At 32.3% G+C, this 27,424-nt stretch overlaps 1 protein-coding gene across 13 annotated transcripts in view; it reads right to left on the minus strand.

The window, feature by feature from the left end:
- LOC129807061 (protein numb) overlaps positions 1 to 25,768 on the minus strand; it is a 34,877-nt gene extending 9,109 nt beyond the window's left edge. For 3 of the 13 annotated variants that reach the window (XR_008752227.1, XR_008752230.1, XM_055856063.1), the window contains exons 1-3: positions 16,554 to 18,075; positions 4,080 to 4,377; positions 3,655 to 3,903 (exon numbers count right to left, since the gene is read on the minus strand). Coding sequence is in view for 7 of the 13 variants with exons in the window: in XM_055856063.1 (XP_055712038.1) it covers positions 3,655 to 3,903; positions 4,080 to 4,154 (324 nt within the window). In the remaining 6 variants the exon portion in view is untranslated. Of the gene's footprint in view, positions 1 to 3,654; positions 3,904 to 4,079; positions 4,378 to 16,391; positions 18,076 to 25,571 lie in introns of those variants that run through there. The other 10 variants (XR_008752225.1, XR_008752229.1, XR_008752228.1 and 7 more) reach the window with 7 other exon arrangements.
- Between the last annotated feature and the right edge of the window lie 1,656 nt (positions 25,769 to 27,424).

Genomic DNA, 27,424 nt, shown 5'->3' on the forward strand with positions numbered 1-27,424 from the left:
GAAAATAATAAATTTATGCTAAAAAGATAATGAAAAACACATCCGCACATCCCAAGATTAGAACAATAAAAACGAATAGAAATTGTGAATTTTCCTGGTACATAAATAAGTCAATTTTGAAAAATATTAAGAAAGACTGCTGCATTTTCACAGCATAAAGTACTTCAACGAACTATCAAAAGTTTCCAGGGAAAGAATTATGGTAGTTTTAAACATATTTCCCTACTCAAATTTTATTATTTTGAGTCTGAAAATTATTTATTGAAGAAGGTTTATAAAATAAGGATAAATTCATTATTTTTCTTTGGAAAACTTTGACGCATAAAGATATGGTTTATGTTAGTTCAGAGAAGCGTGATAAATCACTCGTCATTGGTAATAGCTTTATCTTTGTGGGTCGAGTTAAATCGCTTCTTAATCGATATAATTATACTGATGATAAAATTTGAGAGACTCTTCAACGTTTCTACAATTATCGAAACGGTAACAATTGCACTCTTTGAGTCGTTGTGTTCAAACAATTGTTAGAATTATTTTAGCTTCATTTTATCCTTCTATTAGGGGGAAGTGGGACACCTTTGAAAATGGGGCACCTTTGAAATCGGGATTTTTCTCCTATGTTTAAGTGGAACTGATCTATATCATAATGTAATTTAGCTTCTCAATATGTTTGTGCAGCTAAATTATATCACGATAAGGCTCAATTTGATTTAAAAATAGGTAAAAAATCCAATTTCAAATGTACCCCACTTTCAAAGGTGCCCCACTTCCCCCTATAAGATTAAAATTAAGTGAAATATTCTAAAATTTGATTTTATATTTAAAATAAGTAGATAGTAGAGTAAAATTTGTTTATTTGGAATCATTTCTAATTTGGTATTTTGATATTTGTTCAATGTTTCAGATGGACAAAAGGAAATTAAACCACGGAGTGTAGAGCGATTTTCCGATTAGAGGTTTAGCCCGTTTCCCAAAATCTCAAGACCCTACATAACAATCATTTTTTGGTCTTCAAAATTTCATGGATCTTTTTCCTTGATATCCTAATCATGAATCGAAATTTTAACAAAAAACTTTACTGATAAGAAATTAGGGAAGGTAAGCCATATGGCTAAATCCTAGGTTTGATGCTCGTATAAGGCTTGAATTACTCCGAAGTCTTCTTTTTTCTTTGTCCATCTGAAATTCCGAATTGGAAATGATGCCGAATTATCCTATTTCACACCTACACATATTTTGGATTACGAGGATTTTGTTAAATTTGCAATCTTAGATCCAAAAAAACCATATTGTGAAATAAACGGAGGGCCGCTTGAGTACCAGTTTCCTAAAAAAAACCTTAAATAATTAGAAGTTAGAGTATATAAGTCATAGGGCTAAAACCGATACCGCTTTTATTTAAAGTGGGTTGCGTCATTACTTATGGCCTCTCTATACTAATGGCCTCATCGAAATTTTTGTCACAAAATTGTTTTGAAGAACCAAAAAATCGGAATAAGTAATGGCACAACCCTAGATCAAAAGAACGTTAAATAGAGAAAATGAAAAAGTTTCGTAAAATCTGAGAATATCAAAATATTTGTCAAAATTTGTTTGGAAAATTAGGGCAAAATAATTCTATTGAGAAACTTTTTACAACATGATTTACAATTTTTATTTCAACGTATATTTTTAACGTATTTAGAAAAATTTGAAATTCTAACCTTTAAAATGTAAAGAATTTTTTTTATAAATACGTAATTACATTTTTATTTAAAAATATCCTTAAAATACTAAATAATTTGATTTAATTGAAAGAAAACATCAATCGATTATTCAATGTATTTTTTACGTTAGGTCCAGCTCAAGTTAGAATTTTAAAAAATCCTTTAGGCAAATTAAATAATAGGCTCTCATGATATTATTAAGTTAAAAGGAGCGTCTGATATATAAAATTTTGCTACTATCATCTTGTACATATACATACATAACACATTTTTTTTTATAAAAATCCAATTTACAAAAATTTCAACATAAATATTAAAAAATCCTTAGTAAAGACACGATTTGATATACGTTTATAAAAGAATTTTGAAACTGCTCTATACATACGTAAATACAATTTTCTAAGATATGTAACGTATTAAAAAATTTGTCATATCATAACCCCTAAGTATTGTGAAATTGGAGAAGTCTCCCTGTTTCTGAGAATGTACCAAAGATCTTCTTTACTCCGTTTCTAATGTTAAAAATATTAGACTTAATGAAATTAAAAAAAAATCTTCACTAAGATATGTTTTGTTTACTTATACCTCTGTATTAGGGGCTGGGGCTAATAGATTAAGCGAAACTATCTTTTTTTTTAATTCAAATATCGTAATATGGATAAAATAAGATTTATTAATATTAGTAAACCAAAAGGGTACACTCCAATTCTTAATTAAATGAAGGATTGCTTGACATTCCTCTTAGCAAAAAGCGTCATATCCCTGGTTCCCCCTACGGACCTTATCTTTTAAAGCCACTAAACGATTATGAAATATTCGGCATAGTACTTTACTTTGTGCAATGAAATAAAGTTAAATAAATAACGATGAATAAATAATCAAGATATATCTTTTGGAACAAAATTAAGAAAAGAACAGGTCTGTTTTAAAGGCTAACGATAATTCATTAATATTAATTTTTCTCTAAATTTCTAGTATTTAATTTAATGGTACCAATTAATCAAACGTGATACTTTTATTCCGGCTAATTATATTACATATATTGTTGCGATTTTATATGCAAGTCCTCACAAAAAAGCAATTTTTCGCTTTTAGGCTATAATTCTGCCGAGCAACGCATAATACAATTGCAATCATAAATGAGTGCTTCTTTTTCTTCTCTGGAGTTTGGAAAAGTTTTGAGTTTAGAGATGTGCTCCGATTTGTCTGTGGGCGATCTCTGAAAGATCTACACCGATCCGTCCGAGGGTGGATCTTGTGGAGGAACAACCTCTTATCTCCGATATTTAAAGAGGCCTATATAAATCCCGTTAATTAAAGGAAAAGGAAGTAGAAATGTATTTGATAAGTAGTAAATAAAAGTCTACACGAGGTATTCTAGTATTTTTCCTAAACCTGGGAGCTCATCTTGCCGTATCTTCGGTCGTGAGTCAATTGAGGATGGTTGTGAAGTGTTGACAGGTCATACACTACCTCCAGAATCGTAACAATGTTTTCTTAAGTTTTGGTTCAAGGACTTAAAGACAATTGGCCCTTTATTATTAAGATTTTAAAACTTTGAAATATATTTCAGAATTTAAAGTTTCCCCTTGTATTCCTTCACTGAGAGAAATCCGAAAAACTTAAAATAACATTCCGGAAATGTTTATTTTACCCTGCAGTATTGATCCAAAATCGGTGTAAATATTATGCATTTTAGGGGTATTATGGGTTAGAGTTACCCTTTTTCATGTTAATTTTACACTAAAAGGTGTAAAATTAACATTAAAAAATGTTGATATATTTTTACACCTACAAAGTGTTAAAGTTACGAGGAGAAAAAGTTAATTGCACCCTCTTTTTTTCTCAGCATTGCGTAACATTTCTATTTAATAAGGTTCTTCAACGTAAAATGAAGTGAAAATTTTATGAGTTTCTGTTCAGAATTAGAAGTTATTTGTTAACTTACCCTTAAGACTTTGAGGGCTTCCTCACAAACTTGCATTCCTCGTGATTCATAGACTTCCACACAGCCAAGGTATTTAACAGCAAAGGAGCATGTGGCAGATCTTACAGCAGCCTCATCTGCCTGCCACTGATGAGGCTTGGATGATTCTGGCACTCGTTCTTTTCGCCTCCGGAAAGAATCACGAAAGGAACGCCTCAGACGATCCATTTTGCGCGGAGATTTCTTACTCTGACGAATTGAGGCCGATTTCTGCACAAAGAAAAATTCCAAAAAACATTCAATTAAAATCATTAGAACTTTTTCTGTTGCCTGTTATCTGCAAAAATAATTATGGAATTATCTTGCAGGAAAGACTCAGTATAGGGTTCCGACATTTCGTGCATAGAATCAATGAAATAAAATAAAAAGAAAATAAAAACACAAACCACATCTCCGTAAGTGCCTCTTGTGAAACCACCTCGATCCAGTGGCTCGTGATGTGATGACGAAGAGTTTCCCATTATGATAGAATTATGTTTTTCTCACAGTTTTGTCAAATTAACACACTTTTTCTTACGTCTTCTATTGAGATTCGCTATTTGTTCACCGAATCTATCACTCTCTAATTCCGTTTTTGAGAATGAGGTTTCCACAATTATTACAAATTCCTTTCCGACTATGGCACACATCCACATTTATCGATGAGATTCATTTCTAGTCTCAAGAACTTTTGAATTATCTCAACTGATTTGGGAAAAAAAACACGTTTAATTAGATAGAGACAATTACTGAAGATTCAATTGAAGATCTTCTGACGTCTTTAATGCAGTTTAATGCATTTGAACTCTCAATGAAATTATGTATTTGGAATAGAATTAAAATATGAGAAGCCGCAATCTCTGTTGGTGGCAAGAGACTTAAACGATTGCAACCCTTTGACCCCTTACAATTGGCCTAATAAGCGCGGGAACATACCGGAAAAGCCACAGTACATTATGTACAGTGTTACCCATGTGAAATCTTCTCTCTCGCGATATTTACACACTTGACCTCTCATGGAAGCACATTTGCTTCTCACAGCCATCTGCATTGAACACTCACCCCAAATGGTAAATAATACCAAGAGGATTGCCTATCGACCATCCCCAGCAAAAGTGTTTTAACTCAAAATGACAATTTCCCATGGCTGACAAGCCAAGTCTTAATTTTAATTAATATTCGTATAATGAAACAGAAATCATAGATTGGAAATGTCTAAAAACAGTGAATTATTCTTGGTAAAAAAGAAATGAAGAAGTTATATACCAGATTTTTTCGATATTAAGCTAAGCTTGATCTTAAGTTAAGCTTGATCTATAAACATTTTACTCATAATGCAAAATCTTATTTTATTGGTTTTAAACATTATTTTATGCTTTAACCAAGGCTTTAACGAAGGCTTTGACCCCTGAAATCTTAGGCCCGTATCCGATTGTTTCCAATTATTCGATTCCACTTTACTTTAATCTGAAAAATTTTATGCTTTAACAAAGATTTTAAAAATATCTTATTATTGATACAAAACTAAGTCTTGATTGAAATGTTTCTTGGTTTTGGGAATTTAATTCTTCAATGGAAAATGATTCTTCCGGTCAAAACTCTCAAAAACTTGTATTCTTGAGCACATAAGGTCCTGAACACACCGACGACTTAAGCCGAAAGACAACTTAACGTAATCATAGTCAAGCAAAATATTGATTAGATTAAGCTGTCTCACGGCTTAAGTCGTAAGTCTGTCTGACTGCTTAAAATCACGATTTTATATTTTATAATTTATGAATATGTATACTGGAGGTCCTGTATAAACCTAAGCGGAGAGATTGTCCTAAAACCTAAAATAATAATAATGAAAATTCTGATTTTGTGTGAATTTTTACTAAACTGTTTCTCAGCTTAAGCTATAAGTCTACCTGGTTAATTGAGAATAGTACGTAATCTGGAGTTTTGGTTTTCTTAATGTCCTTAGTATTTTTGATTCGTTTTATTTAAATTGTCTTTTAAAATTCATGTTTTTCGTCCAATTTTTTCTAATATTTTTTAAACTTACTTCAAGATTTTATAAAATTACAGAATGCCCTAAATGAAAATTAAAAACATCGATCATAATACTATGGACTTAAAAAAAAAACAACAAAACAAAATACTAAGCACTAAAGAATAAGTTTGAAACATTGAAATTTGTTTTTCCTGTTCAAAAATTACTCGGGAAGTAAAATTTTACAAAGTTTAAGATTTACATTTCTGTTCCACAATGCAATGGCGTAGTGACGAGATGCAGGAAGGATCTGTTACTCCCCTACAACATCTTAAAAAAATTTAAAAGCATTACCACTAAAAATAATTAAAAAAAAAAATTAAAATTTAGCTAATCAAGGTACTTTTACCGAAGGAAATGCCTTTACTGGTTTAAAAGGACTTTTGTTAAATCTTAATGAGCTCTTCAAAAATCTTTATATTTTTTCAATTTTAATGGCAAAATTATGAACCGGACTTGGCTCACAAAACTGATTGAAATGTGGTTCTTTTTTTCTTTAAAATTAATAAAAATCACATTTATTTGTGGTTTTTAACGAGTAAAATATTAATTTTTCAGGAATAGATACACGCTGATGATCTTTGTACTAACTTCTTCTTTATTCTCTCATACGGTATGACAGAATAAAGGAGAAGACAGCACAAAGGATATCATCCTGTATCCATAGCTGCATCTATTTCCTTGACCTAAAACGCGCTTATTAATATTTCGTGCAAGAATACATTATTGGTCCATTTAAGCCCATTTATACCAATATTTGTGGGCCAAGTCCGTCTTTTTATCACTTAATTTTGCTAAAGTCTAAACACATTAACTTACTAGGAGACATAAATTACACTTTTGATCGGAAATTGGCTGCAATTAATTTAAATCGTCTTCAAAATCTCGCGGTTTATGATGCTGAAGGGGAAATGATGGAGGATGTTCCAGAAAACGATAGAAGAAAGTATTGGACAGTATCCTTAAATAGCTGTGGATACTGAGTTGTAAAAGAGTGATGGCAGAGAGTCACCGGTAGGGGAATTTTGTATTAATATGACAAATTCGGTGAAACCAAGTCTTCACCGAATGACTATTACTAAGGGATCTATGAAGCTCTTAGTAACCCATATGAAACGGATATTCGATTAGTTCCTCTGAATTTACTATTCGATTTACCATGTGACATTGTCATACTCTTACAGAATTTCCCTACAGGATTGTAAGAGTAATGCGAGAGACCCGGTCCCTTAGAGGGACGTTGCAACTACCTAAGTAAGTTTTCAAATTTTCGTGTATAATAAGATAATTTCTTTAAAATTGTTTTTTACACAATAAAATACTTCAGTCGAAGTAAAAATGTTGGAATAACAATTTATACATAGAACAAGTTGCATAAAGTTTCTCTGATGAATATATACAGATTTTTAACGTAAGAACTATACTAGCTTATACCCTGAACACACCTACGACTTAAGCCGAGAGACATTCTAACGTAATTATAATCAATGACGAGACACTTTTTACGGACTGAAAATTAACAATAAGAATTAAACTGAGAAACATAATCAATGATAAGTCTTACATCTAACCTTGGAAAGTCCAACAGAGTCTGATTCGGTGTATTTTGTGCTTCTATGAATGATAGGGACAAAAATACCCCAAAAATTTAAGTAATTTTTCTGACAATAGCAATGAATAATATTTTTCGTTTTAATGAAAAATATTACGTATGAGTATTGTAGTTCTTATTGCCAAAATGGTTTGCTTAAAAAATTGGAAGTATAAAAAATAAATAAAATCAATTACGAATTTGAGAATTAAAAAATTCTCCATTTTTGAGCTTAAATATTTACTACATATCAAATAGCTAGAGACTTGCAAAAAATATTCTAGATTCATTCAACCTTCCGCTTTGCAATTATGTACAGACATAAGAAAAAATAACTTTACGTAAGTCAGGAAAAATTATTTTCTTTATGGGACATCGGTGTTCCAATCGACCTTAAAGGGTTAGACTACTTTCCACAAGGAGTTTCTCGGATTAAGCCGTAAGTCTGTCTAGGGCATTAGAGTATTTTAAAATGGGACGATGAATATCGAACATTGAACTTACTCTGAACCTCTGAACATTTCTATGTAAAAAATAAAAAAGTCCGTAGTGGCATGCGTGGCTAAGAAGTCGTGCACGAATTCAAATTCCGAATTAGCAAGTTCAGTTAATTAACAGCACTAATGTTTTAATTGATATACATTTTAAAAATTTTATAATTTGTCATAATTTATTAAATAATTCAATAGAAAGGAAAGTAAACTTATTTAATTTTAATTGATTTTTAAAGATTATATTGAATGGTTTTGTGATAAGATTAAATCTTTCGATGACTCTTGGATCTGAATAGGTTTCCTTGAAGTTTAGAGGCTTTATGAAGAGAATTGAATTATGTATATATAACATACATATTCAAATAAAATACACATTAAGCAACATTCAAGAAATAATTTCGAAATAATTTGTCAAAAAAGACAAATGAATTTTGCGTGAAACGGAACAACCAAGCTCATTGGATAATGAAAAATAAAATTTGTTGGCAAAATTCAGTCTTTTGTGAAACGCAATGTGAGTGGAATTTCCACAGAGCGGTTGAATTTACTTTTACTTGTGCTTTTGGAGGTGCAGAATTTCTATTGGGAGAAATACCTCAAGAGATTTCTGTAAAGCATCCATTTATTATTTATATAGACGATTAGGGCAGAATGATGTGAGCATGGGAAATGATGCAGATTTATTCTACCTGTTCCTATGTGAGATAGTTTTTTTTTTCTTCGTGTGAAATTCCAGGAGATTTCTGTCGTAATCCTTCTTTTTTTCCCATTTACTTGGGGAAATGTGAAGCACTGAATTTTATTCCAGGTACATTGAATGTGCATCAAAGACTTTTGCATTGGCGCACTGACTTCATCTCTCCCTAGGTAGGTTTGTCTATTGCCTAAACTCATACATATTACTTCCTATTATGTTCCACCCTATGTTGATTCCCAAGGGGACACACAGAAGAATTGTTTAATATATAATGTGTATACATAGATGAATTTGAATGGTGAAGGAAGCATATTTTTAAGGGGAAAAAATTATCCCATGGATTTCACGTGAGAAGAAAAAATTTCATGCATTCGTAGGTAATCTCTCATTGCAAAGTGGTTGAGGGCTGTACAATTTAAATTTATTTCCTCTACATGAGCATCTGATGTCAACTAAAAATCTCCCTATGAACATCTTCCTGAACATGCGGATCTCTTGCAGGTATTCACCAGGTTCATCAAATGGAGAAAATTGATGGTTGAGCGCAAAAGTCTGCCCAATTTTGCATCTGTTTCTTTATTTATTGGTCCTCCTTGGAGCATAAAGGAAGTCTGCAGCCGACTTTTATGTGAACAAAAAACGAGCAGCAGATGCCAATTTTCTGGACAGAAATTTCAATATGTTTCACTTTAAACACACGTTTATCAATATACCAACTATATAGAGAGAAGCTGTACAATTTAAAGAGAAAAATTTCATATGAGAAAAACTCGTGTATAGCGAAAGTACTAAATCTAGAATTTAATAAACACAATAGAAAGATTTGTAGAGACGAATGATGTAAACAGAATTTAATTTTAGAGGGAATCGATAAACTTTCTGGAGTGAATCTTGTGTCTATTTTCGCAATTTTAGCCAAAACGGAAAGAGATTTTATTTGATTTTATTCACAAAGACGGACAGAACATTAATATGCTGTTGCTCACAATCGAAAATTCCCCGTAAAATATTGAATCACTTCAAGAATACTATGAGTCATTCAGTAGATAAAAATTGAATAACATTATTTTCTATGCTCAAATCAATTACAAATGATCTCAGTCGTTAGTAAAATATTTTTTTCTTTTTATTTCAAAATCCATTCATTTTCATTAACATGCTTACAAATAAATTTAACCCCAATGTAATAAAATTCAATGCCTGAAAAAATCCAATTTAATTGGGAATAGCCCACAGAAACTTATTGAAAAACAAAATATTTTCTAATTCCACTATGGAGGTACGATAAATTCTGTCGAGAGCAAAATCTGCACATTTCTCTTATCAGTTTTATCACTTGGAGATGGTGATGTAAAAATTCCACGACTATATTCTCTCTTTAATTGCTTAATGAGAGTCTAAATTGTATCTGCATTCAGTGTCTGTATTTATCCACGCCAGGCCTTGTGGTTATAAAAAATATGTATTAACTGTTTTATTTAGGACGGGACATTTTGAATTTACAATCTCTCTCGGCGATAAGCAAATTTTCACAAAAATTTGTAGCTAAGTGATCGTGAAAGATGAGCAAAAGGCTTGCTAAAAGAGAAATTTCTCTTAATTTGTTTACTTATACATTGTCGACTCCACTAGAAATTGTCGTAAAAGTATTTTGGACAATTTTGGCGATTTTCTGATTTTATGTATTAATTGGGAATGCCACTATACAGAAAAAAATATTTCGTAGAATTGTTTGTAAATGTTTGTGAATTCCTATGGGGGAGTTACGAAATGCTCGTCAATCGTGTAACCCACAAACAAGTTCGTAAAAGTTTGTAATTTTTTGACAAATGTTGTTCGTAACATGATAACTTGACGAGCATTTTTTGTACTTTTACAAACATTTGTTCGTAAATATTCGTAAACACACAAAAATGTTCGTAAAATTTTGTCATTTGTTCGTAAATGTTCGTAAAATATTCGTCATATAAACAAAAATTTACGAACATTTTTTGTGTGTTTACAAACATTTACGAACAAATGTTTGTAAAAATACAAAAAATGCTCGTCAAGTGATCATGTTACGAACAATGTTTGTGAAAAATGTACAAACTTTTACGAATTTGTTTATGGGTTATACGATTCACGAGCATTTTGTAACTCCCCCAAAGGAATTCACAAACATTTACGAACATTTTTACAAAATACTTTTTCTGTGTATACAGAAAAAAATATTTCGTAGAATTGTTCGTAAATGTTTGTGAATGCCTACTGGAGATTTACGAACTGCTCAACTCTCTAAAATATTTGTAAAAGTTTGTACTTTACGACTCTATCTTCCCCTATTATTGTTCTTAAAATTTCTATTACAAGACGTATTTTTCAACAATTTTCTTTCACAGAATAAAAAATAATTGGCGTACGTATTAATATAAATATTCTGAAAAAATAGAATGTTCAACATTTAGGTCTGATTTAGGATGATAAATTAGTAAAAGTAAGACTGATTTTGGCTTTAATAGGTTTAACTTATAAATAAGTATTTAGATCATTAAATCAAGAGACTTATGTTTAAGAAGACATGAAGTATATTGACAAATTAGTCATGGATTTGAGCGATTTTTGATCAATGACTGACCAACATGGAATATTTTACTGGCCAAAAATCCGTATTTCATTTCAGTATCTCATTTGATTTTTAGATAAACTTTACATTACCAACAACGTGTATAATAGAAATAGATTTTAGGTCATTGACAATCTGCTGAAACATCCGCATTTATCAAAAATAGAATATTTTTCAAGCATTTTTTTTTATTTCCTTTGTTTTGCCGTCCGTTGAACTGTATCGAAACAGGAAAAAGTAAAATTGTAAAATTGTAAAATAAACTATAATTTCTCGAAATGGCTATTGACCACTATTGACTTTCTTTTGCAAAATAATAAATTTTACTTTCAATAAATTATTTGCAATTTTATGAACAAATTTACATTTAATTGAAGTGAAAATTAATGTCTTATGTTTCTGTAAATATTGTACAGATTGTACAAAACAAATAAAAATTGTGCAAAAACCGGTGAAAATATGATACTTGAAGAAAACCATAAAGCAGTAATTTATGAAACAGATGCGTTAATAGTATTAACAATAATAATTAAAAGAAAATTAAAAATTGAACAATTGAAGAAAGAATAAATATTGTCTATTAGTTAAGCTTCCAAATTGAAAATTAAAGAGCTAAGACTATTAGGAACCTTACCTAATATTTGACAAAACTTAATAAAATTTCTTCAAAAGGAAATAAAAATGAGAGAAGGGACAGATAAAATAAAAATATTTTGATAAATATAATTTCTACGACAAAAGAAATGTACCTAATTGAAAAATTCAAACAATTAAAAGATTTTTTTTTACATATTTAGAATATTTCATACATTTTCAGAACCCTTACAAACTTGAAAATTGGACCAAGAATTTTTAAATTCAAGAATAAAATTTAGGATCAAGTGAAGTCTTGTGATCTTGGAAAAACATTACAGAACCAATAATTAAAAAGAAATTAAAAAAAATATGATTTTTTAAAAATATCTTTATGAAAATCAAATAACCAATTAATATAGGTGTGATCATACGACATTCCCACCTAATAATAACGTTTTCTCAAGTAACTTCAGCATTTTATACCTCTTTATGTTACTGGCTTAGTGTATGGTGCACCGGTCTTTACCCCTTGTAGTAGGGGAAGTGGGGCACCTTTGAAACTGAACTTTGAAACTTTGAAACTGAGATTTTTCACCTATTTTTAAATAAAATTGGGCCTTATTGTGATATGATTTAGGTGCACAAACAGATTGAGAAGCTATATTACATTATGATATGGCTGAGTTCCACTTAAGACATAGAAGAGAAATCCCAATTTCAAAGGTGTCCCACTTCCCCCTACAGCGGTAAAGACCTTAACCGTAATGACCCTTGCTCATTCTATCAGATAATATGTTTAGAGGAATTTTAGAATTATTGAACTTTAAAAACGTAATATTGAATTGAGATTAATTTATTTTTTTCGAAAATTTCTGTGATAAGGCATCTTACAAAAATCGTGCAAAGATTTTGGAATCAAATAAAAATAAATAGATAAGATTTTCAAATAACTACAGCCACTACAGCCTTTAAAATATAAATACTTAAATATTCCAGACAAAATTTGTTATCAAACACTAGCAATATGAATAATAATTATATTAATGAAAAATGATCTAAAAATATATAGAAAACAATTGTTATTGGGAAGAATCGCATATACTCCATTTCCCATTTTTACGATTTTGTTCAATTGGCGGAAACGATAAATTGAAATGAATTAAACCTTAATTAAAAATTGAAAATTTTCTAGATTATTTTTTTTCACATAAGAATTACTAGCTGTATATTTCCGGTCAATTGGTTATTACTGCTATGAGACGGTGCAATGAACTATTCAATAGTCTTTTGATTATGTATCAGGCAAAGTTCTGTGTTGTCGTAGCTCTTCCGGTGTTCGCAAGAGTATTCGTTCTTTTCAAATTAAAAAAGGATAAAAAAGACTTCAAAATTTGAAAAGAACAAATTTTCTGATAAACACCGGAACTGTGACTACTGAATAGACCATCATTTTGTAATATAGCGCAAATGTTCCAAATTTTGGTACAGTTGCATGTAAGCATCAAAGTCTTAACTTCGAAACGAAATATTTTTAACACAAATGACAATTTTTGTTTCTTCGTTTTAAAAGGAATATTTTTGAGAACCTTGTAGATGGTTTATCGTCTTTGTTTTCGTTTTACTAATTACATTTTAAAATTAATAAAAATATAGATTACTGCTTTGAGCGCTTTAGGTAATATTTCAGACATCTTGATTCTTATAGTTCCTTGCCCTTCCGGAATTCTTCCAAAATCTTTTTCAGATGATTTGTTCATCAAGGCGAATATTTTGTTTTTCTGCATTGTATAATCTCTAGCTATTTTGGACAAAAACTGTAAATTCCAAGAAATTTGAGGAACAAAAGAAGTGGCCGAAATTGCAATCTGGACGAAATTTGGTACACATACTCTATACTGGCATATACTTCTATTTTTTTCAAATCAGTTAAGCAAGTACTTTAAGTATGTACAAACATATCGCAGATGCAGATCAGTTTTCTGTTCGCGAGTGACTTCATCATGCAATTCATAAGGTTTTCTTTAAATCTACCACTTAAGGATGGTCTTTACCGATCGGACATGGTAACCATCCTTGTGCTAAAAATTAAAGAAAAACTTACGGAGCATCAACGGGCAAAGTTAACAGAATCTATGGTCTATCGATCTACCGTAGATGCAGGTGACTTTGTCCTCCGTGGATGATTTTGCCGCCCTCCTGTCCGTAAACTTTTCTTTAATTCTAACACTTAAGGATGGTCTATATCAATCCGATCTACCATGTCTAATCAGTAAATAACGTTCTAAAATATTAGAATCAAAGAAATGTTGATGAACAGTAGGGGGGCAAAGTCACCCGCATCTACGGTATCTATCCTCTGGCCTCCTACTTAGGCTTCAGGCTTCAAGTTGATTTATAACTGATTAATAAAACAATAATTTCGTAAATAAATAGTTTTGCAAATTGCAAATTCTTATGAAGGTTCGTCAATAATTTACTGTTAAAATTAGAATCTTCCCTCAATTTCATTCTATATATTGCATTTTGAGCATTTCTGAAGCGCCCAAAGGTAATAACGAAAAAAAAAACAAACGTATCCCTCTTCCAGCGTAAGACCGTCTTCAGACTAGAGGTTTAGCCTAGTTTCTGCAGGTCACAAAATTTCAAATAGCAACCAATTTAATTTGTTTTTCAGATTTAAATAGATTATTTACCCTTAATAATTCATTTCTAAATCAAAATTTCCAAAAACTTTCAACTGATAAGAAATTAGAGATGTTAAGCCTTATGGCTAAACCTTAGGTCTGAAGCCCGTATAAGGGCCTTGACAGACCCGAGAATTAGCCGAGAGACGGCTTAGCATAATTATATTAGAAATAATGGTCAAACAGTATTTCCGTCATTTTCCACTAAGTCGTCTCTCGACTTAAGTCGTAAGTGGTTCAGGGCATCACAAAGTGCAAAGAATTCATTGACTATTCGAAATTTAAAATAATTATAAATAGTGCATTTTTGTTTTTAAATTAAATATGATATCTTAAGGTTAAATTACTGATATAGAAATTGTGGCTAAACTATTTACATAAATTATTGAATTGCCCATGATTATAAATATTTGATGTAGGGGAAGGCGTGACGCTTTCGCACAAATTTTGCCTGTATACACTTCGTATTATTTTCCAAACTCCTTTAATGAATCTAACCTATTTTTTCAGGAAATGTTTGACTTAACTGTGCTATCACACTTGCACATTAAAATTTTAATATGATTCACATTAATTGTCGCTGGTGAGAGTTCAAATGTGTAATTTGTGTGTTTGAATCATTTCATATTCAAAATTTGTTCTATTTGTTGATAAAAAGGTAGACTTTACCCGCAAAATTTGATATAAATTGATTTATAGCATTAATGCCAAAAATTAATGCGATTTTCTCTTTAATTTTTTAATGTGAAAAATATTTATGCATTAGGTAAATTTAAACTTATTTTTGCAGGCCAAGTCCACTTCTTTGTCAATAAATAGAAAAACCCCAAATATTAAGTGACTCAAACACACAAATAACATATTTGGACGCTCACAAGTGACAATTAATGTGAATCACATTAAAATTTTAATGTGCAAGTGTGATAACGCCGTAAGACTGACTATTAAAATATGTTGCTATTGGGCAATATTCATTAACGGAATATGGGGACAAATAAAAAGTGTTCGAAGCTAGAATGTGTACGAAGCCTGAAAGCCTTCCCCTACCCAATGGTTCATTTTCATTCTGTTCTTATTAGTTGGTGAAGCGAAAGAAGTAGGAATGATGACCTTGTTCAGGTGCCTGACACCATATCCAGGTGATAACTATTCCTTTATGAAAGAAGGTGCATTGAGACATTGTGTACATAAGAAAAAGAACACTTTGCAGAGTACTGCACGATTACTCTGGCAACGCGTGCGAGTTTTATGGTGTCGAAGAAGACTCTTCAGCAGTTGTGTGACCAGAGACGATGATCTTACGTCAATATCAAAAATACCACAAACCGGTTTAAATGTTCCTACGGAGAAATCACACGACCAAGAATTACCTCTCTAAGACCAATCCTAATGACCTGTACTCTTTAAAGTTTAATTGATGAAAAATTCAAGAATGCGCTTTAGCTCTATTGAATGGGGTATTAGATCAGATTTGTATTTAGTCTGTTACTTCCTAAATTGTGGCATTATTTATTATTTTTTTCTGAGAAATAAAAACTGAGAAATGTGCTTTTCTTAGTCTGTCAACGTCATCATGTTCAAGAGAAAGAAACTTTGAGTCATGTGACTTCTTCTTCTAAAGGTGTGTGATGTGAGTGAATTAAATTCACTTTGTCCATGGACTGGGAGATCAAAAATACTAATTTATTTACTAAAAATGGCCAAAATGAGTTGAAACTGCTTTTAGGGGGATCAGTGATCAATGCTAGATGATCAGCCAAATGAGAGAAGAGGACAAATACCCATTGAGCATTGGAATGGCACGTAAAATTGCAAAACGCAGGTGAGAATTGCGCAAATGCTTCAAGTATCTATGCCCAAGTCTCACACTTGTAATGCTTTAACTGTATAAAATTTCTCAATGCTATATACCTAGGTGATCAAAATTATTATGTAGTTTTCCTTTTTTAAAATAGCGACAGAGAGAAGATTTTTGATTTTATTTCTAGATATCCTGCATTAGCAGAAAGTTTTGAGTTAAACCAGGATTAACCCTACTTTTTGCTTTATTCCTGAGTCACCGTATTGAATGGCTTTTGGGGCGTTTTGGATACACTTTTATGCTTTTCTCTTTCCAACCACCTTTACTTTTAACTATTTATCTCTATTCCTCTTTGATTTAGTATATGAGAAAAATGTTTTTTTTTATGAAACACTCACACTTTTGCACTTTATTGTAATTTTTTTTCTTCAATATTTTATTCACAAGAAATGAGTTGAAATTTTCACCTAATTTTCTCAAGAGTCACTCAACTTCCGTAGCATTAAACTTCAATTAGAACGTTTCTTTCCCGAAATTTCTTTCCACAACCCAAAATTTTTTACACAAGGAAAAACAACTTTATTTCCTTTTTTTAATTCAAATGAAGCAGAAATTTATTGAAAGAATCACAAAAAAAAAACTAAGAAAAATATATTCTACTAATCTAGAACAGTCTCTTAAGGAGGAGGGGGATGAAGAAAAGAATTGAGAAAAAGACTTTTTTTGGGGAATTTTCAACGCGAACCGAGGCCAAGAGACCCGTAAACCAGTAACGGTTGCCGCTGAACAACTGAAATTCTCACTCTTCAATACACCCTAGAAGCATTTTTGTTATACCAACATCTTAATGCGCATGTATCTGTGGCTTGAGGTAGATAAATTCACAGAGAAAATCCAGCAATTTTTAAACATAACATCAACTGTGAGAAAAAGATGAAAATGTTGAAAAAAGAGCGAGATGGATAAACGTGAAATTCTTATTTAATACCAAAATGTAGGATTTCACGGCTGAAAAGGAAAATACAGCAGGACATTGGGTCAAAGTGAGACAAGAAGAACCAACTTACATTCACATTCAACAAACGGTCGCACAATTCACTGAGAAAACTTAACGTAATTTCCCACAGTCAGCGATACATAATATACATGGCATAATATATACCTATATATGTAATCCATATAGACGCGCCATATGCCGAGGAAGAGAGACAAAGTCAGAAGTAATACATATAAACATGAGAATGTAGATGTAAGAAAATCCATTGATATTCACACCATATCGAGAAGAAATCACATTAAGATCCTTATCATTAAGTATAGATAAAAGAAATCATTTAATGATAATCCTTTAGAGGCCAACCTAATTTATGCCTGAGGACTAAAATTTCCCTAATTGCTCCTACCGAGTTTAGACCATCACCCTGTAACAAACTGTGTAACGAACTCCAGTGACAAATACTGATGATTACAGAAGTAACACTACCAAACACTACGATCGCAGAGGTATATGTACACAAGGAAAGGTAAGCAGAGATTCGAACCGTCATTAAAATCATTGATGAGATTTGTTTTGCAATATACATAGGTATGTATGGGAATAGAGGAGAGCGGGGATGTTGAGAGGGGCTAGTTTAATATGCTTCGATTGGATCGGGAAAATTATTATTATTACACTGAGAAAAAAAGAGGGTGCGATTAACTTTTTTTCCTCATAACTTTAACACTTTTTAGGTGTAAAAATATATCAACATTTTTAATGTTAATTTTACACCTTTTTAAGGGTAAAATTAACATGGAAAAGGGTAACTTTAACCCCTATTACACCTAAAAAGGGTAATATTTACACCGATTTCGGATCAATACTGCAGGGTAAAATAAACATTTCCGGAATGTTATTTTAACTTTTTCGGATTTCTCTCAGTGTATTTATCGTATCGAGATATTGTATTACAAGGTAATCATTTTTACAATGTCCCTATCCCGTGTTGGAAGAATCTGCTAAGTCCATTGTAGATCGTCCAGGAGCGCCTTCCCCGCTGTGTGGATGCTTCTTCCATGCTCCCGGAGTTGTTGGGCATAGGCGGTGCATTATATAACGTTATTAACATATGAAAATTGTCTAATTTAGACATTCAGATCTTTGCACCGGGCGGGACTCGAACTCACAACAGTAAGTCGAGCCGGGGAATCGATCCGCCCAAAGGCCAACGGTCATGCCTATTGCGCCACTGATTCCCCGGGAAAAAAATCAATATGCAATTGAAAATTAAATTTAATGGCTCAGGCACACCTTTTTGATCAGGAAAATTTCATGAAGTCGAAGTTCACATCTCTTTCTTTCCTAAAAGTTTGGCATATGGCTATCCTACTCTTTCGCACTCTTCTTCTTCTTCTTTTGAACATCAGACCAAATTAAATCTAGGTTCAGTCCAGTTTTTAAACCGGAAGAGTGGGATAGAATTATGCAAATCTTTTGAGAAAGAAAGGGACGCGAATTTAGACTTCATGAAATTATACCGAGCTAACAGATGTGCCAGAAGCTTAACTCGTAAATATAACTTAAATTTTTATCAGTGTAAATCTTACATATTTAACTTTTAACATCTAATAAGGTCTTCAGATCTGAAGCTTTAGCAAAATATTTTAGTGAATATTTATTTATGACTGAATATTAAGGCCAAGTAATTCATTACATTTTGAAAAATCAAATATATCGCTTGTTATTTAGATTTTTGAGACGCTCGGAAACTAGGCTAAATCCCCCTTCTGAAGACGGCATAAGGGCCAAATCGACTCATGCTATTTAGTAGCTGTGAAATTTATCAGTATTTATCAAATTGGAAAATGAAATTTATATTAACGCATCTTTAATCGCGATTCCGAGCTCTCAATGAATGACAGTTTGTGATAAATCTTCACTGCGAAATATTCTCAAGGATTATCCAAAGTGTATTTGGGTCTCAAGATAGTTGCAAATGAATTCAAGAACTATTGATTTTTTTTAATTCTCAATTAATAAATCAAACTAGATGTTTTGCTAACGAAATTTAATTTCCTACTGTTCACTTGTATAGAGCTATACTGAACTCAGTGAGACTAAACTAGGGGAAAGCTTTCAGACTTCGCACACACTCAACCTTCTAACACTTCATATTTTATCCATATTTCTTCCATGAATCTGACCTTAATTTTTTCAGAAAATATGTGACTTAAAACTGGCTAATAAAATATTATATATTGCCACTAGGTCAGATTCATTAAAAGAATATGGGAAAAATATGAGTAGATCGAAGGTAAACTATGCGAAGCCTGAAAGCCTTCCCCTACTAAGTAATGGCTAAATATTCTTGATAAGTAAATTAATTGATTGGTCAGTAAAAAATCTCATATTGGTCAAGAGAAATATAAAAGTGATTATAAATCCTTTGGAATTAAACAAAAAATCGAGATAGTTTTGCGCATTCGCAATTTATGAGATCCATCTTAGTTATATGCTAATTGTATTTTCACTGAAAATTTTTGGCAAAATAAAGGCTAAACTGTACCAATTTAAGTATTTTTTAAATTTCTTAAGACCTAAGTTTTAACCTTCTGATATAAATTCTCCATTTACTATATTTGGGACATAAGGGTGACATGAGTTTGAGGGAAGTTTATACCAGTTTACGAAGTTATCGGAACCTTAGAAAATTTACTAATTTTACTCTATGTAGGGGGAAGTGGGGCACTTTTGAAATTGGTATTTTTCACCTAATTTTAAATAAAATTAAGTTTTATTGTGATACAATTTAGCTTCACAAATAGATTGAGAAGCTAAATTACACTATACAAACGCTATGTTGCGCTTAAACATAAATAGGAGAAAAATCCAAACTTCAAAGGTGCTCCACTTTCAAAGGTGCCCCACTTCCCCCTACATAGAGAAATATATTTCGTAAAATTCTTCGTAAATGTTTATAAATCCCTTGGAGACTTACGAAATGTTTGTAAATCGTTTAACCCACAAGAAAGTTCGTAACAGATTGTAATTTTCCGACAAACATTATTCGTAACATCATCATTTCACGAGCATTTTTTTGGTTTTTTTAAAAACTGTTCTTTCTAGGAGATATCCTAAAGGTTTAAGACACTTTTTTATGTTTTGACTTTAAGCCTTATTTCCAAAACCCGAAGAATTATCTTAAAATTTTGTAAAGCACTTAGTTGTACTAACTAGTTGACTTTTTGAAATAACACGATTAGTGTTTTTGTCACATTTGTTTAATTAATCAAAGAATAATCCACTGCGCCTCAAACTACCTGCTTCTCAAACATGTAGGACCTCTCCTATAATTTTATTCGCTTAACAAAACTAACAAAACATTACAAAAAATGACAAAATTTTACGTGTTCACGAATATTTACGAACAAAAGTTTGTGAAGAACAAAAAATGTTCGTCAAGTTCTCATGTTATGTATAATGTTTGTGGAAAAAGTACAAAGTTTTACGAACAATTTCTCGAATATATTTTTCTGTGAAGGCTTCTTTTCTCTAAAGATGTAAGACCAAGCTTAAAACTTGATATTTCGCCGCATATGGTTTATTAAGAAGACCAATATAAAGGAAATTCTCGAATAACGTTGTGCAATGCAACATTGAAGGATACAAAAATAGGGATTATCTGAGCTTTCATCCAAGGATCAAAAACTTAAGGCTTTTCCGGAGATTTTGACACTTTTTGTGTCTTTTACGGTGGTTGGAGTGACGTCAGAGACAAGAGGATTTAGTTTGGTGCAAACTTTAACATTTGAGGGATGATTCCAAGGCATTCACATAGAACCTCAATAAACATATCAATTTATTGCTCTCTGACCACCACAATACAACTTAAAATGAGACAATTAACTATAATAATGAATTGGTAATTTACCGATAATTGACCTTTTCTATTGGATGCTTTTTAGGTTAATTATTTAAGCAAAATCTATTTAATCATTCAAAAATTAAACTTGAGTCAATAAAATTAACATTAAAAATACTAATAGGGAAAATTAAACAAAAACTGCTTTTATGCTTTTCTCTAAAATTTACTACATGATTTTACTTTGTATAAATATTTGATTAGAGTAATAGGGGAAAGTACTCTCCCTTCGAACGTTCATACCTTCGAATAATGTAAAATTCTTTAATTTTTCGTAAGAAACTTACACATTATTATCATATAATTAACAATAATTGATAATAAACTAACTAATATTTATTAGTATTGCGTAAGTCTCTTATGAAAAATTAAAGAAAATTCACATTAGGCATGAACGTTCGAAAGCAGAGTACTTTCCCTTAGTGCTTAATACTTCGATATCACTATGAACAAGTTGGGATCACCAATTAAGCGGCAAATCCGGTAAGTATCCAAAACAATAACGAAGAAATATTTACAAAAAATATATAGGGGAGACTGGGGCAAAAAGTCACAAAACGGATATTTTATTTTTTTACAAGCTACTCGAGTGCTTCAAAAATTTCTAATTAGCGCAGTTTTATAGGAAATTTACCGCTCTACAACTTTGTGAAAATCATTTTCCTCTATTTTGTAAGGAATTACGTTTATCGACCCAATTTCTAAAAGGTAATTTTGTGAATATTCTCAAAAATGCTGGGGCAAATAGTACCAGACATGGAGTATTATCACATTTTGAGTCGATCCATTACGGGCTTCCGTAAATTTAAAAAAAGACCTAGAGGACATATTTTCATAGAAAATTTATTCATCTACACCTTTGTAAAACCCCGTTTTCTCTATCTGAACGAGAAAAGCGCTTTTCTAACTATTTTAGAATAAAACACAGAAAAGACTGCAAATCGTTTGACCAATGGAAACAACAAGCGGCGAGACATGGTAATAACGTTTCAGACAACAGAAATTGCTTCGCTTTTTGTTACTTTTTGCTCTATACCTTTTGTTACTTTTTACCCCAAGTGGTCATATTTAATAAAAGGATTTCTGGAGAAGAGAACCTTTGTGAAATTCTAAAATAGAGGATTCGTATTCAAAGAATCCATATTATTTAGGAAATATTCACTAGTGCATCAATTATGGAAAATAAGTAGGGTAAAGTGATATAATTTGGAATTAGTGTTATAAGTTGGACAATTCGCCTGTATAAATTGGACATAGCTTTTTTCGTGATAAATACAGTACAAAATTTGTTTTTAAGCACAAGGAACCAAATTATAAAACTAAATCATTAAAAATATACAAATAAAAATGAAGTACTAAATTTATCAAGCCAAGAAGCCCTGTTCAAATTGTACCATTGTCCAACTTGTACCACTGTCCAACTTGTACCACTTTACCCTAGGTTGATATCTTCTGCAAGCGAAATATTTCAAAAATAGGGTTAAAAATTTCAATATTTTTTTTTATTATCTGAATTCCTTAATCGAATTGTAAAAAACTTATGACATTGAAGAAGGTCTATAGAGATTATCTATAGAAAAATTTTGAGCCGCTACAGTTTTTTATCTTGGAAGATGTTGAATTTTGAATTTTTCGATTTGTTACATTTTACCCCAGTCTCCCGTGCTAATGAATACGATCACTCTGGGAATTGTTTTTCAAAAAAAAATATATAGGGGGAGGTGGGGCCACTTTGAGCTGTGGGGCTACATTGATATAGGATTTTTTCGCGAATTTCTAAAGAAAGCTGGACCTTTGCCATATGTTATTTAGCTCCACAATTGATTTATCTATATGAATTGTATTACGTTAAAGGCCAATTTCCTATTGAAATATGGGAAAAATCATATAATATTGTTGCCCCACTTCCCACAATCAAATAAAGAAGATTTGCCAGGAAAACGCCAAAATAATTCATAAAAAGGACAGATAATCCTAACCGGCTTATGTAGGTGAGATTCTTAACGTGAGCTAACTCGGAGTGCATGCAAATCCGATTTGGAGCTGAAATTGTGAGTCGCCATTCAGTTATCTTGAATCAAATTCGTGAAATTATACAAATTTTGTATTTAAACCAAAATATCAAGGATTTGGATGAACTGACAGAAAAGTAATATATGGGTGAAATGTAGACCAGAATGTTCTCTATAATTTTGCCGTAGAACTTGAACTCATCGATTACTCAGAAGCCAAGATAATCGAGGTTTTTTGTTTCTTAACTCGTTTTTTCATCCAGAGTGCCCCAAGTAGTCATTTGTTGAACTTCAACTATATCAAAGAATTGTTGTATTTTGTGGGACTTTCCATTTAAAACCCTATCTTAAGTGTCTTGGTGGAGTAGAGGCAGTCAAATTGGCATCTGAGTGATTTCAAAGCGTTATTATTGGAAAAATCAATTTTTTCACACTTAAACGGCAAAATCGGAGTGATAGCGTAGTCTGAGTGGAAAATGATGTATGGACGAAATGTAGAGACAGATGTGCTCTACAATTATGTTGAAGTAATCATCAAAATCGGTTCAGCGACAGTCGAGATAATTGAGGTTATGTGATATTGAAATTGGTTTTTCGACTGTGGCGCCCCTGGTGTTGGTCCTACGAAGTTCAAATATTCTAGAAAGTTGTAGCATTTGGTGAGATCTTGCGTTTAAGCCCTCATTCATCAAAATCGGTCACATAGAACCGGAGATATGATTTTTTGAATTTCGTGAACTTTGACCCCTCATATCTCCGGTTCTATTGAAACCACAGCGCACATACGCACCATTTTGGAAACGTCCTAGACTGGACTACAACATACTAAAATTTCATTAACTTGCACAATGCCGTTTTTGAGAAAAGTGACTTTGAATTTCGATGAATTTTGATGCTATCACAGCGCCACCTGTGGTGACTTTTTGAACTTCCGTCTGAAAGTGCTCATTGAGACGAAATCAAAAAGGTAAAATTTAGGTCGCTATGTTAGTTAGAACCGGAGATAGAGGCCGGTCAATGTTCGAACTTTGACCCCTTATAGCTCGGGTCAGGGGTATTAGATCGACTTAAGGTTTTTTTTGTTTGATAGGTATAATCAACGGCTACAACATACTGAAATTCCAGCCCGATGCACAATGGAATTTTTGAGTTATTTAACTTTTAAGATTTAAAAATTTTCTTTTTAATAATAGCGCCCCTAGCGGTGGTTTTATGAACTTGCGATGTTAGAAAGGGAAGTGGCATTTCACGAGAGCTTTCCAAAAAGCCCACATTTTTTAAATTCTGACAATTAGAACCAGAGTTATGGCCATTTTAAGAAATTTTTTTTGGACCCTTATAGCTCGGGTCAAGGGGGTCGGGGGACCTTAAGTTTGGTATTGATGGAAAGCTCTAAGGCCCAGCTATAACATACTAAAATTTGAGCCCGCTCGATGCCATAGGGCCGGAGCTATTGAGAAAACAAAAAAAGGGGGGTCTTCAAAATGGCGGAAGGAGGGGTGGGGGGTGGGGGGTCAATGCACCAAGTTGCAATTTTCACCCGATATATAACCTTTGCCGAAAACCGCAAGTCGATATCTTTTTTAGTTTAGGAGCTATTAAGCTCCAAAGAGCGGCCGGCCGGCCGGCCGGGAACGTAAAATAGCCACATATATATTCGTGATCAGGAAGTGGCGAAACACATTTTGGCAGAGTTTGAGGTCGATCGGACGACATGAAATTTTGTTAGGATTATAGTAGGTGAGATTGTTAAGAATCTCACCTAATATTAATGGGGAACAATTGAGTATAAATTGCAAATCTAACGTATTACGCAACATTGAAGTTATCACAATTAAAAAAAAGTTATATGAATCACAATTTAATGTTCCATAAATTTGGGAATTTCTTCAAATAATTTTTAAATTCATAAATTTTGCAAAAAGGCAAGGAGAGGATTTTAGTATTTTTATTAATTTCGCAAGAGTAACTAGCAATGATTTATTGCTACATAATGTCTGCTTAAAAAAAACAAATGAATTTAATTGCATTTTATGAAATATTGGAAGCGTTTTTCAGTCTTTCACCAACAATTTCGTAATATTAACAAAACATCCCAGAGATGTATTTCTTTTCAATTGAAACTCCTACACATTTAACGTAGATGCTTTCTGTTATTTCATAGAAAAGACAAACCTTTGCATCCTAAGAAATTTCTTCAAGAAACCTACGTATTAAAGTGCTTTATGCTTTATAATGATTTGGAAAAAATTACAAGTCACGGTGGATTATTTATATAATTTCTTGAGTTGGAAATTTTATCTGAATCACTAAATGAGTAAAATGCACTTGTTATCATTCTAACAAAAGATCAAAATGGTGACAAGGTTAGCAAAAAAAATCGACATCAATTAGCAACGGGTGAGAGATTACATAAATCACCTTTCAGCAAGTTCAGCTTTAATTTGCCCAACCACAGAATCCTAGGATAATTGGAAAATGTGAAGACAATTTTCGAACTCACCCTTTCCACTTGCACCTTCTGGTCACCTCAGGAATTTCCACCGGAAGCTTGAAGGAAGAAGAATGGAAGAAATATCCAAAGCTTCCACTTGCAATCACAAGAAACTTTCTCAACAAAATACCATGTTCCAATGTAAATTGGGGAATCGATTTTTACTCCAAACGCGAAAGCCTTTCGGTTTTCAGTACCACCCACCACAATGCCACCCAATGCCATGCACTGGCAAAAAAAAAGTGCAGCAATAAGATTTTCTACTTTCAAGGAAATTCCACTACAAACTTCATAGTTACTACGTCACTCACGGTGGGTGGAAAAGATGCACAGATTTTCACCGAATATCAAATAAAAAGATAATCACAACACATTTCTTCCTCGATAGCATTTCCTATATCTCTAAAGTCATTGGGATTTTTCACCATTCACCATTTAAATAATTTTCTTGCACTTTTCCAATTACATATCACAATTTTTCCTTTTCATGACCGAACACACGGAGCTCAAGTATCCAGCCATATAACTTCAATCGAACTCAGGTTGAACCACAAACTTTGCACGGAGAAATTTTCAGCATTAGTGAGCATTCTCATAGTTGGTGGGACATTCAATCATCTCTTTTGCTCACCATAAGCCGCTTATTTTGGCGTCTCTGTCGTTGGTAGAGTTTCCCGAAAAAAGAGCGGGAGAGATTGACAATGGCGCCAAAAGTGCGCATGTCCATCATATAGGGTAGTTCCTAAAGAAAATTTTAAGAAAAACTACGAGGATACATTTCCATTTTTTTAACTATTGACTATTTGGTTTTTGTTGAATTGAACTTCCTTAAAGACTCGCAAGAAAGTGGTATCACACTAGAGAATTTCACATTAAAATTTTAATATGATTCACATTAATTGTTGCTGATATGTGCCCTAATGTGCAATTTTCGTCAAGAGCTTTTAGAAATCGATTAATTTAGTGATTAAAAAGTGAACTCGAGTCACAAAAATTGGTTTAAATAGATTGAAATAGCATAAATACTATTGATAATTAATGAGCAAATTAATGAGAATTGAGCAAATTTATGAGCAAAATTTGCTCATTAAATTTTCATCAGGTACTACTTTATTGCAGTCATTCGGGTAGTTTCTGCGCCACAATTCTCTTACAAATTTATTCGTGATAAAATTGGAATAAAAAGTAGTGCTAATACCTACTATTTATTGCGCACGAGATGGAGAAAGGTCAAAAGACATTGAAAAAGATCGTGAAGAGGATAAGTAAGAAAAAAGCTAAACAAAAATGTGTTCGATCTATATTTTAAATTCTTTCATAAACTTCTAGGATTTCGTAGTCAAATGAGATGGTGGCCGAATAAATTAAGGCTGTGCATGAGGAAACCGTCATTTGGGACTACAACTGCCGGGAATACAAAAATCAGTCGGGATTTCAGTGATATTGGCTCCTTCATTTTCGTAGTCTTCTTTTGAAAATAAAGCCCTACGATTTGAAGCAGCTCTTTAAATTCCTCCCAAGTCATCCGGAAAAAATTATTATGTCCAAAAAATCGCCCCAGAGAATTTCAACGACACCATGTGAAGGTCGCGTTAGGAGCCAATCTCTCGCCCACAACCTCCTTCTTCTCGCTTAGTGGGTCCTTTTGCACGACATGAAAGTTGTGTACAGGAAGAAAACTTCCTCTTCTTCAATATAATCTCACATTTTCGCTCAAATGACTGAAATGTTTCAAAAATACAAAAACCCATCTGACAACTCGTGTGCCATTCCCAGCGAGCACAGTTAGCAGAATAAAATAGGATTTTCAGCATTTTTTTGCTGAATCGGTCTGCTGGCCAATCAGCAGCTCTCGAACAAAA

Source organism: Phlebotomus papatasi, chromosome 3, assembly GCF_024763615.1.
Source record: "Phlebotomus papatasi isolate M1 chromosome 3, Ppap_2.1, whole genome shotgun sequence".
In the NCBI taxonomy this organism is placed as follows: Eukaryota; Metazoa; Arthropoda; class Insecta; order Diptera; family Psychodidae; genus Phlebotomus; species Phlebotomus papatasi.